General features: G+C 34.3%; 1 protein-coding gene across 1 annotated transcript in view; it reads left to right on the top strand.

The window, feature by feature from the left end:
• The window catches only part of LOC117123121 (dynein regulatory complex subunit 6-like), a 70,593-nt gene extending 57,769 nt beyond the window's left edge, over positions 1-12,824 (top strand). Inside the window, exons 14-16 of the mRNA XM_033268965.1 lie at positions 1,304-1,522; positions 9,119-9,282; positions 10,177-12,824. Of these exons, the coding sequence (XP_033124856.1) occupies positions 1,304-1,522; positions 9,119-9,282; positions 10,177-10,507 (714 nt within the window). The 3' untranslated portion in view covers positions 10,508-12,824. The remainder of the gene's footprint in view (positions 1-1,303; positions 1,523-9,118; positions 9,283-10,176) is intronic.
• Positions 12,825-13,626: the final 802 nt, after the last annotated feature.

Here is a 13,626-nt window from a genome sequence, read left to right as displayed (position 1 = left end):
AGCGATAGGTTTTTGGAAGTGAAATATTATTAAAATGATAGTGCACAGAATCAGTGAATTGCAATTTACACAAAACTTATCTATTATCAAAGAGGTGTTTTCTGAACTTCAATAGAAATAATTTAAGCGGGTGATGTATATCTTAAAGCATCAGTATGAGCAAAAGGATGGATAAACGTAAGTGACTCAGTATAACGCGGGTTGACTTGAATGTTGTTGGAAACACTGTTGCAGGAAGCAGCCTTATATAAACATAGAAAAATAAACGAAATTTAAATCACTAGTCGCCTATCACATAGAGATAACCAACCAAGTGTAATTAAACATTCATATGATATTGACCCACAATGGGGTCTAAGAATTCTCCTAGATACCCATCTTTGAACTTTGTCAATGTGGTCTATGTTTTTGCAGTTCTTGGGCCCATGCCGGTAAACCATTTTCAAGAATTTTTTGACTAGGATTGCACACAAAATATTTGTGAGAAATATATGGTTTATTTATCGCAAAAAATCATCAACAATGTTTTAAATTTTTTGTTTCTGGTACTATACATATATTTTATTTTAGTATACATTCATGCATGCTATGTGTTTGCTTATTGTATACCATGTATATACAGTGTTTTTTGAGCACTTACTGATAAGATAGTACCCCAAAAATGGCTTCATTCATAGCCTACCACTTAAATGATTGAGGATCCCCTCATGAAACAGCCTGTATATAGTGCAATAGAATGTTGAGTTTTTAACCTAATGAGATGTAGAGTTTGACGCCTGTATTTTTCAAATGAATTTTGTGTTGAATCAATACTGCATATATCACACGATTTTCATTAAATATATATTTGGGCAGTACCTCTCTCTTCAGAGAATTGTCAACAGAAGAGTTTGAATTATTTATTCCAAACATGTCAAGATATACATGTATAAGTGTGGTTTAATGATATATTATAATAATGTGCGTATCTTTGATAATTCATTTTCACACTTAATACATCTGCTGAATATTTAAGTTTTCATTTATTAGATAGAATTAAATTACTCTGAATAAATCTACGCTCATTATGATACTTCAGGAGTAGTCATTTTATCCTTGTTGCTCTAGGCAGTATAATTTACATTCAGTTGTAGTATACCGTACATTTCTCCTGCACATTTATAATTTATCATTCTTTTTCCGTACTTATAATGAATAAAATATCCCAGAGGGAAACATTAAGCTATCTCTAAATATTATACTTGAATCCAATCACTAAAACATTTTTTAATGAAGTTGGATTGTTTTGGTCTTGTTTTTCCAGGGTTTAGCAGCCCTTGGGAATAATGTCCACTTAAGGGACGTCACATTAGCTGAGTGTTACCAGATTACAGATCTCGGCGTGCAGAAGTTTGTGCAGCAGTGTCGTGAGCTGGATAGGCTGGACGTGTCTCATTGCACGCAGCTCACAAACGGTGCTATAAAGAACCTGGCGTTTTGCTGCAGACGTTTGAGGGTGCTCAACCTTGCGGGCTGCGTACAGGTTTGTTTCGTCCTTGATGATTTCTATATTTAGGATCGTTTTTAAACAGTAATTTGTAGGAGGTAATACGGCCTAGTTTATTGCTAAACTTGATAGATGCACTTACTATAAGCACTTTGCACTGTCCGTATCATCCGGCTATTGACTCTTCAAAGGAGCTATAAATTATGCAAACTACAAGCCTGAGCTCTGTAGCCCAAAGCATAAAGTATTTATTAGCAATATAACAGGAACATAATAAATCTATTTTAAAAATAGACATCAAAAATATATAATACATACCTTTTCAGAAAAATAAACATCATGAAATTGGGCACAAGAATGTTTGTCATCCCTAAATTACTTTATTGGAACAGGTATTTTACTTGAAGCTGTGTTAAAAATAAAATGAGTGTTTTTTGGGTTTTTTTTGTTCTATCTTTAATTCATAATTTTGATTCTGCATGTTATGGTATTAACAGTACATAGGAGCCATCTGTACTAAACAGGCTTGATATTTTATTATCTATGTTTAAAATTACCAATTCCTAAACATCAGTATTTAAAACTATGACAAAAATAGTTTTGAATGATGGAGATAGTTGAAACTATAATTTAGATTATTTTTTTCAATAACATTTGGATTAATAACCAGAACCATGGATGTATGTTTCTTGACAAGGGGCCCATGATCCCTGATAACAAACATTAAGAAAAATATATAATATTAATAATGATAATAATAATAATCAAATCAAAATCAAATCAAATATACTTTTATTTTCCATGCAAAAAAGTAGCACAATATACAATAAGAATGCAATAATAATATGTAGAAGATGAATAATAATAATAATAATAATAAGAATAAGAATAATAATAGTACTAATAGTAATACTGTAGTAATAGTAATAATAATATTATTTATTTGGAAATCGCTTTAGAAACAGTGGCACACATCACAGTGATGGTGAATCCATACACGAAGCCAAAAATACCATGACATCAAACGATGAATAAAAAACTGAAAGCCAGTTACATCAAAAGTGCGTAGGCCTAAACCTGTACAATGTAAAGAAAAAGAAAACACCTGAATAAAACCTTTAAATAAATGTACATATGTCTTGGACAGTAAAAGAGCTTTTTCAAAGCTGTGTTCCTTGGCAAAATGGTTCCTTGGCTACTACAGGCCAGGTTCCTTACCCCAAAATCCATTACCATTGGTCACAATAATGCAAAAGCCTTAGTGGTTCATGTCATACATCCAGAAATAATATAAATTTATCCTCGTTCCCTTAATTGCTCATTTAGAAGTTTAAATGTTTTGATATAAAGTTGATGTGATTTAATTTAGCTGCGTGGGCTGTGGATTTGCCAATGGTGATCGCCATTCGTAAATAGAGACAGTAGTCCTTTTCAGATCAGAGACACAAATCAAATTAGAGAAAGATACAACATGACAGAAAATTGCTGGTGAAACTAGAATCACCTGCCGCTGATTTGTATACCCGGTTCTATTTCATACGCAGGAGCCATTATGTACATGCGACCACGGGCTTAATGTCCCCTTTAAAGGGCGTATATAATCTTGCTATTAGCATTTATGCATGAGTCTTCTAATGGGGTTTCCTACTTAGGCTCTGTTCAGACTCAAACGAGTTACAATAGCGTAACGTTAATCAAGCTGTGTGAACCTGTGCGCGGTGTAGCGAACGCCAGTGTTAACACGCAATCACTGGCGTATGACAATCCAGCAACAGAGCCCAGATTAGCATGCGCCACTGAGTTACGACAGTCATGCATCAATGATTTTGAGCTCGACCAGGATTTGACCAATCACAATACGCCTAGAAAATAGAAAATAGAATGCATGATTACGAATATGAATATTTCGCGCTAATACTTACACTAGCGTTAGTTAATCGCCCAATCTGGACATCTCAGGTCTGAACGTACCCTTTTATACTGCAACGTGCATTACTGGAAGCTTCTTGGGTATGCATTATTCTGGTGTATATAGTACCAAAAGTCATAAACAAGACCTTTCAGTGAAGAGACAGAACAGGTACCTATTCTCATTTCGTTTGCATGGAATTTATGAAAGCACACAGATCTCTCCTATGCTCCTTTAATCATCGTAGGTTCTCAATAATTGTCTATAAGATAAATACCAACCTTGACCTAGGGTCACATGCTTATAACAACAAGAATATAATTTAATAAAAGATAATTAATATATAACGATAACATTTTTTTAAAAAATTAATAAAAAAATTTATTGCACTACATTTCTAAGCCTGCATCATGTACAGACCAATCACAGAGCTAGACGTACAAAAACATCAATATTTGTATGTTAATTACGCAAAAATATAAAAGGTAGCTGTTCTGTTGTACCAAATCCCAGGATTATACTTATTCTTAAGAAGTTTATTTCTATTAGCAACTGCATTAAGCTTTAGCTAATGATATTAGCCACTGTGCGGTGGATATACCATACTCACCGTCAAGTTCTCGTTAACAAGGTCAACAGATCCCCCAAGCAAAAAAACAAATCAATTTGCTTTAATAGGTATTTGTAAAGCTCATTGGCACAAATTACTATTTATTAGTTTTTTAATACATGTTCACATGTTTTGTTGTCGGAGTATAATGCCCTTTAGTCTGTTTTACTGTTGATTTTACTTTAGCATGTAAAGAATAAACTAAATAAAAAGAGACAAATGGGGAAAAATTTGTATTAGTCACTAAATGCACATTCGTTTCCTCCCCTATATGATTATCATGTCTGCCCTATCAACAATGAAAAAAATCCCACTCAGTCAACAAGTCATATGGTAAGGGAAGAATATAGTTGAAAAAGGTTATACTGTATACAGGTAATGTAATGTAGTTGAATCTATTTAGTGCTTTATACTGAAGTCTCAAAGCACTGAGGTGTGGACAATGTAGCTTGTTCAGCATCCTCCCTAAGGGTCTCTTTATGTATGATCTACTTGGTAAAACCAGTACTAACTACTCATCTGGTCAGAACAGTAATACTGTTATGTACTGTAAAATTATAATACTAATAAAAGATAATTAATATATAACGATAACATTTTTTAAAAAAATTAATAAAAAAATTTATTGCACTACATTTCTAAGCCTGCATCATGTACAGACCAATCACAGAGCTAGACGTACAAAAACATCAATATTTGTATGTTAATTACGCAAAAATATAAAAGGTAGCTGTTCTGTTGTACCAAATCCCAGGATTATACTTATTCTTAAGAAGTTTATTTCTATTAGCAACTGCATTAAGCTTTAGCTAATGATATTAGCCACTGTGCGGTGGATATACCATACTCACCGTCAAGTTCTCGTTAACAAGGTCAACAGATCCCCCAAGCAAAAAAAACAAATCAATTTGCTTTAATAGGTATTTGTAAAGCTCATTGGCACAAATTACTATTTATTAGTTTTTTAATACATGTTCACATGTTTTGTTGTCGGAGTATAATGCCCTTTAGTCTGTTTTACTGTTGATTTTACTTTAGCATGTAAAGAATAAACTAAATAAAAAGAGACAAATGGGGAAAAATTTGTATTAGTCACTAAATGCACATTCGTTTCCTCCCCTATATGATTATCATGTCTGCCCTATCAACAATGAAAAAAATCCCACTCAGTCAACAAGTCATATGGTAAGGGAAGAATATAGTTGAAAAAGGTTATACTGTATACAGGTAATGTAATGTAGTTGAATTTACTTAGTGCTCTATACTGAAATCTCAAAGCACTGAGGTGTGGACACTGTAGCTTGTTCAGCATCCGCCCTAAGGGTTTCTTTATGTATGATCTACTCGGTAAAACCAGTACCAACTACTCATCTGGTCAGAACAGTAATACTGTAATGTACTGTAAAATTATAATACAAAGAACTTTGCATTTTATGACAATTTGCTAAAGAATTGAATCCTCTCTGACAAAAGCATATTCCACCCTGGGTCCCCACACCATCAGCAGCCTCATGTATATGTGTACATGTGGTGCACTCCTAGATACAACGTTGCTGGGGTGGATGCAGGATTTGGAGGAAGGGGAGCGTAAATGTCAAGATCACATCAGCCCCAACATGGTTGGGGCCGAGGCAGGAAAATTTTAAGAATATGGACCTCTAAGTGCCTGAAAATTGCACTCTCATACCTTAAAAATCTTACCGGTAAATTCACACCAACAATATAATACAAAAATTATTTTTCTTAATACAATTTAGGGGGGGGGGGTGCGATCGCACCGTCTGCACCCCCTCTGCATCCGCCCCAGCATTGCTCTCCAACAGTGGGAATTTCAATACTATATTTGCAGGATCTCCTATAGTGGCCCATATATAGTCATGATGTTCCCATATATAGTCATGTTGTGCCCATATATAGTCATGATGTGCCCTTATTACTGCACTCTAAGTCAGGGGTCCTAAGAAGTCAATTCCAAAAGGTCTGTTTAAACAAGCTTTCTTAGCACATCTAATATTGTTTTGCTGCTTATGGTGATACTAATCAACACTGACTTCCATGAGACAAATGATATTATAAAGGGGTAATCAGTTGTAAAATATGCAGATTTAATGAATTTGCTGGAAATAGGCTATTTTCCGGGATATTCTTGTCCGGTTTCCAAAGTACGGGAGACTATCCTGATGTTCGGGAGACTCCAGCATCTTGCGGAAGACTTGGGACTCCTGCTAAGTATTGAAAAACTTTTTAAATGGAAACATTCTACGGTATATGAAAGATTAGGAAAAAGTATATATTTCTGCTTTTAAATGCATTACCATTGATAAATATTGCTTAATTATATGCTGAAGGCTAGACTGTAAATCTGTGTATGTGATCACTCTTGAATTTTCATTCTTCCAGTAATTGCACCAGCTTTCAGACGAATTACATTCTGCAAAAGTACACATAGTAAAACATAATGGATTTTTTATCTGAATTCTCTTTCAATTGTTGATCAGTTTACAATTCATTTATAAACCTATAAGTGTAATGTGCCTTCCCACGTATCGGCTGCTTTCAGCTTCAATTTGTAAGAATTGCTAAAAGCAATCTATCTCGTCCATGGGCATTAAATCTTCGTTGTCAGGCTTTATCAGATGTAGAGCGTTCTGTTAATGTTTCAGAATTAAAAGTTGTGCGCTCTGAAAGGGAAATTTCCAGATGCTTTTGATGCTAGCAATGTTTACATTTATTAAGTAAACGTTTATACAGGATGTGGTATCAATTCACCTTTAAATTAATTTTGTTAATTAACATTTAATGTTCTCTATTGATTTCTACTTTATACACTGATTCTCATAAATATTTCCATGCCCTAGAACAGGTTCCCTAGTTACTGGGTTAATTTTATCACAGTCAACTAAATAGTAACTAACAAGAAGAGTTTGGGATTGGCTATCAATGATGTATTTCCCACATGTCTTTAAAACATACTTTATTTATTTTTAAATTTTTTTTATATTTGTATTTTTTTTAATGAAGTACTGTATGGCAAGTTTAACAAGATTCAATTATTTAATGCTACTTGAGTCATTGAAGGCAATTATCTGCAATCACAAATTCACAATCACATATGTGGCAAAGACAAGCCAAACCAGTCACTGGTCAGAAAAATTGATTTTTTTTAGTTATTAATACAGTGTTTTTAAACAGTAAAGTAAGAGCTATTAATGGTAACAGAGTTTAAACGTACAGCTGTTCAAAAAACAATATTATTTGAGAAATCAGCCTTAAAAGTTAATGATTTTAGGCATTTCTCAGCCAAAAACCATACCAAATCATTAAAAATGTTTGTTTTAACATTGAAAATGGGGATAAAACAGCATAGCATGACTGGTTTGGCTTGTCTTTGCCACATAAAAAAGCAATCAAAATAATACAACCTTTAAAATGAATAGTGCAACCATGGACCTATTAATTATTAATAGGTCCGTGGTACAACGTAAACATCTTATTGAAACAAAATGGACTATTCGACTGGTTCATTTCGTTGACTACAATTTTTCGTTGAGTATTATTTTCATTCGACTGGTTTGTAAAATAGACTTCGTTGACAAAGAAAACTAACGTAAAGCAGAGTGTGCGTTAGTCAGTGTTGAGTTATGACCAAAACAAACATGGCCGATTGGTCAGTTTAGCAACATTTGCATTAATATAATTTAGGTTAAATTTCAAAAAATAAAAATTATAATATTTAACCACATGAAGTCAAAAAATAATTGTAGGCTAACAGAATTTAAAAACTGGATGAAAACATTTTTTTTATGAACGCATGCTGCCACAAGCCAAAGCAACCTTGATTACGCAATGTGTATCACAGTATAACTATTCGAGTGGTCGTCTTTGTTAAGTAGGGTTTTTACCAATTAAATCGTGATGTAATTTAATTGATGTTTTTGTATTTTTACGCCAAATGGACCATGAATTTCCACATATTCGATGGACAATAAAGTTTATCTTACTGCGATGGTGGGCGAGGTTTAACAAAGAACGACCAGTCAAATCGGCCATTGTTGCATTTTTTAAAGGCCAAGATAAGCTTGAAAAATGTAGCCATGACACTGATGGCATTTTATTTTTTATATGAAAAAAGGGGAAAAAACACTTAATGTTTATTTTATGTTCCTTTTGGTAGAAGTAGTTGAAAAAGAATATTTTAATGATGAAAGTGATTACATGTGAGAACATGATTATGATAATTTCAATACATTTTGCCACATAATTTTCACTTCATCTTGTCAACGCTATACATATATCAGTACCTGACAAGATATGGTTGCAATTATCAATATTTTATGTCTGTGAACTGATTTTGTGTTGCAAAAAAAAATTGTCAAACTCCCATAGGAATATATACATATGTATGCATTTTTAAACTATGCCACTTCAATTCAAATCAAGCTATGGAAAATTGTACTACATATAATTATAACCATAAAGTGTTAATATATACCATGCCATGAGCTAAAATTAGATTTCTCAAATTGTACTTATGACTTTATAATAGATATCTGTAAATGTATTAAAATTATTATTTTGGCTTGGAAGTGAATGTTTGAAAGAGAATGCATTTTGCCTTTCAGGTTTGTAACAGATTTTAATTCCTGATGATGACTTGATAAAGTCAAAACTTTGAGTTAATATGGCCTTGCTGTCTCTATTTACTTCATCTGAACATAGCCAGGGCACCTTTTGGTTTAACAGATTTTTAGTTGTAGAAATGCTGTAGTAAAGCTTGAACAGAGAACACATTTCGGATATCTGGAAAAATATTTCCAGAGTAGAACTGGTGGGAGTGGTTTTCAAATGAAGTCTTTCTCTGCTATTCATTGAATCACTCTTTATATGACAGCGATTTTTGTCTTCATAAATAATTAGTGGGAAAAAAATCTAATCAGATGTAGAAAATTGGTGTAACCATTGTTATAGGCATTCAGAACATAAAAACCCCTTTAATTTAACACGCCTAAGACAATCTGCCATCTTCAATCACCTTACAAATGTCAGACAAGACAATTAATACCAGGTTTTATGTACATTTTGACTTATGTGGAATTATTTATTTTATCACCAGTTGAACGATCTGAGTCTTCAGTACCTGTCCGGGGTCTGCCATTACCTCATGACCCTTGACATCTCTGGCTGTTTCTGCGTCACGGACCGGGCATTGAAGTTTCTACGGAAGGGATGCAAGCGCTTGAAGAACCTGACGATGTTGTACTGCCGGGGAATTTCAAAGTAAGTGTTTCCAAAGCATTGACAGAATATACAAAAAAGAAACAGCAAAACAAAGGCAATGATGAACTTTGCCGCTATTTTACAAGAAACATGAAATTTACATATTGTACACCAGGCCTTCTCAACTGGCAGTTGAGTGCGTGTTATGCAGCCTGCAAGAACAAGCCGAAAATAACATTTTCCATTAGGCTGGGCCTAGATTTCCAACTTTTACAATTTTGCATTCTGTTTGCCGACTAGGTATCTAGGAGCTGTCTCTTATACACATCTAGATGTGTATAAGAGACAGCTTTCGGCCTCCCGCACAGCCGCTTGATATTTCAGGTCTAATCTGCCTTATGCAATAACATGGCGGCGCACTGCTGCCTGCAGTGTGTAGTCTCGTATACGGCAAGGGTAAATTTCTTTGGTAAAGATGCCCTGTATGAGGGTCTAGTGGCTTATTACTTTCAAAAATTCCTAATTTGGGATGGGGAGACACCCCCTCATAAACCCTATCCCCGGCTCGCAACTGCGGCACCCGGTTGGTGCTACACGCCAAAGTACTTATCTTGCCCTGGCCCTTAAAATTTATTCCATGAACAATTTTGGCCCCTATTGTGATATAGTTGAAAACCCCTGCTGTACACTAATTCAATTTAGCTATGACATGGGTATACATACAGTAACAGAAAATTTTAAAAACTAAAATTTATTATTTTCAATCATATAGATCATAATCTATATATCCAGTGTATGAAAATCAGTAATAGTTGTACTGTAGACTTTCACTGAAATTGTTGCAATTGATAATAAATTGACATATAGGCAATACTTAATTTTAAATAGCCAACATTATAAAAAAAAATCATTTTCGTTTAAATTTATACCATGTTTTTTTATTCTTTCTTATAGACAAATGTACCAGAAACTAGCCATAAAGATTCAGTTTGTCAGCTGGAGTGATGACCCTATCCCCCCAAACTTCGGCCCTGGGTTTGATTACCTAGAAACTATACACCTTGAACAGAAGTCGTCTGACCCAGAAACTAAGAACAACAAGAAAACAAAGAGTAAGATCGGAGTGGTGGAGAATCAAGGAGACGGAAGCATCAGTGCGTATGTGCTGGAAACTCAAATTCTAGGAGCAGACAATAGCAGACATGAAATGTCCATAGACACAGAGGCAGCACTTTTGATATCCCCACATGCATCAGGTAGTTCACTTCAAGCTGCTCATGCTTAAAGGGTAACTGTAATCCCATCACTACTTGAGAAACCGCTGGCGGAAATCCAAATAATGTGCGGTACGAATTGATGATGGTCTACTAGAACTAACCAATGAAATTGTTCACATGTTAATGTACATTTCTTCTAATGTTACATTTCGAATCTGGAGTTATCACCACCATTTGTGAAAATCCGGCTGAAATTCAAATAATGTTTGGTAGGACTTGGTGATTGTCTGCTTAATCTAACCAAAGAAACTTCCTGGGTTTCCACGTTAATGTGCCTTTCTTCCAATGTAACATTTCAAATCTGGAGATTCTTATCACCACCTGAAAAAATGCGACTGAAATTCAAATAATGTTTGGTATGTTTCGGTGTTTGTCTGCTAAAACTAACCATTGCCAGAGTTTACACGTTAATGTACCTTCTTCTAATGTAACATTTCAAATCTGGCGATTCTTATCACCACTTGAGAAAATCCGGCTGAAATTCAAATAATGTTTGGTATGACTCGGTGATTGTCTGCTAAAACTAACCAATGAAATTGTCAGAGTTTACACATTAATGTGCCTTCTTCCAATGTAACATTTCAAATCGGGCGATTCCTATCACCACTTGAGAAAAGCCTGGCTGAAATGCAATTAATGTATGTTACAAATTGGTGATTGTCTGCTAAAACTACCCAATGAAATTTTCAGGGTTCACTCTTTAATGTGCCTTTCTTCCAATGTAGCATTTCGTATCTGGAGATATTTTTCTGTCAAAGCTTGAGTGCTATATTTACTGTATGTGAATAATTGTTGACCTTTTAACCAGGTTAAAGGGTCACTAGGAATAGAGAAGCCATTAGCCTAGCTTCATGTTAAAGGTAATGTTCAAAATAATTTATAATGACAAACATTTCTGATAATGAAAATGTTTTACTTCAATCTTTAGGTATACTGTATGTTAAAAAAAGTGTAAAAAATTCCAATCAAAGATTTTTATATTTAATTCCTTTTATAAACCATCAGATTTTCTATGTTTTTGTTATTGTTTTTATAGTATGTTTATGGGTCACACTGTAATGAGTATGTATGAATGAGAATTTGTGCAATAAAAAAAATAGACAATAAGGCCAAGCACAACCAGTCCAAAATTTAGAAAATTTACTTTCAGCTTTTTTCGCAAAATTAAGAACACTTTTCAAATTATATTATTTTCATACCTTTTCCTTAGATTTTAGCCCAGTAGTTACTGATATCAACCAAAATACAAGGGGAGGGTGGTGGTTGATAATGAACCCTAGAATTAGGTCTAGGTCTTTAGTAAAAAAAAATCAGACCAACCCTTGTATATTAATTAGCTAAAGCTTATGTCAAAAAAAGTTGCTGAGAGCACTCATGTCAACTTTTAACTTCCAATGAAGCATCTAGATCAAACTATTTGCCCAGAGTACTTAGGCCTATGCTACATCCAACTAAATGGCCAAGCTACCATACTTTGGATACTACAACCTTAACGCACACAGCGTACGCAGTTAATAAACGCAGAAAAATAGAACATAGGTGAATGAAAGCAACTGGCTTATGTGCCTCAAATCGTGTGACTCACAGTTGCTCGATAGCTGACATCAGTTGGTTGAGTTGCAAGGCTGACATAAGCGTAGCTTTAGGCAGCAAAACAGTTTTGTTTCGGGCCTACTGAAGCGTTACATTGTCGCTTCAGCCTACTGAAGCGTTACATTGTCGCTTCAGTGTTTTCACTGTAATCGTTAACACTGTGTAGCAGTTGGGAAAGCTGCCTGATTCAAACAACCAAAGCAATTTTATGGAATCCAGGCATCATTGACAGATGTTTTGGAAGACGGTTATCATGTAGAGTATCTAAAATAATAAAAAATGTCCTTTATAAATAAAATACTTTCAAAATGGGAAACCATTGTACCCCTGTTCTTTAAAATCTTGCTCCTGCCGTGTTATATAAAAATTGTTGTTAATTAAATTGTTTACGTTAATATGATAATTAATATTGTGCAAGTAACATTAAGCTGAGGATTTGTATAAGTGACTGTACTTTGTGACAATGCTACAAAGCAGGTAAAATATGAAGCATTCCATCCTGAAACCAGCGTATACTGTCGCTAAATGTTAAACTGAGTAATTAGCATAAGAACGTGGCAGTTTTATTCTTTAGTACAGAGAACCTGTAATACTTTACTCGTAATTTTGGCAATAGTAAGTCAATTCCAGAAAATGACCCATCATTTCAAAACTTACAATGAGAAGAATAATTATTATAAAAAGTCAATTTTCATTTTTTTGTCACTGATGCTAGTTTTTGGAATGGCAAGCCTCATATAATGGACCTTTCCGCTAAGCTCCGCCCCTTGGATATTGTTGCTAAGGTCACACAAACGGCAGTGTTAAAACATACGCGAACACGTGCGTTTGTGGGACAACACGTGTGTTTGTAAGATGCGCGTGCATTTCTAGCGCTGTTCTGATTAGTCAGTTGTTAAGTTTGATTGACACTCCAGAAAGGTCTATTGGTTTGAATCTAGGAGATGTTTACTGTAACAGAAGCGCAATCATTTGAAAAAATAATAATTATATGATCATTTTTAAATATCTAGGTTTTTTTTGTCAGTTTTGTAGAACAAATAATTTTATATGATTGGTTTTTATCAAAATAAAAAATTGAAATGTGTGCTGGAAATTTTATCCTGCGTTTTATTCCGATAATTGAGTAAAACTTTGTTGCTACGAAATGCAAATCCATATTATTTTAATTGTTGCAATTCTTTAGGATACCTGTAAGTAATATTGAAGTTATTACAAATATTGATGACAACAATATGATGATTATGATGATGATAATACGATGGGAAAGTTTTAATGATGATGATTTTGATGATGATGATGATGAAAATGGAGATGATGCGGTGGTGTAGATGAACCTGCCACTAAGCTCCTTCTCGTAGTGTCCTTGTATTCTTATATTGCTGATAAAAGGCCCACAAAGTGACGACTGTAGGTGCTGCTACCAATACAGATTTTTACACTATGCTGATGGTACTAGCATTTGAAATGGTGCTGCTGCTACCATTACAGATTATGGTGCCTCACGGGTGGTGATGGTAGTAGAATTCCAAAT

The sequence above is a fragment of the Anneissia japonica genome, unplaced genomic scaffold (genome assembly GCF_011630105.1).
Source record: "Anneissia japonica isolate Jap-2015-1 unplaced genomic scaffold, ASM1163010v1 scaffold5067_len495651_cov149, whole genome shotgun sequence".
Lineage (NCBI taxonomy): Eukaryota > Metazoa > Echinodermata > Crinoidea > Comatulida > Comatulidae > Anneissia > Anneissia japonica.
This window is presented reverse-complemented; position numbering and strand designations above follow the sequence as displayed.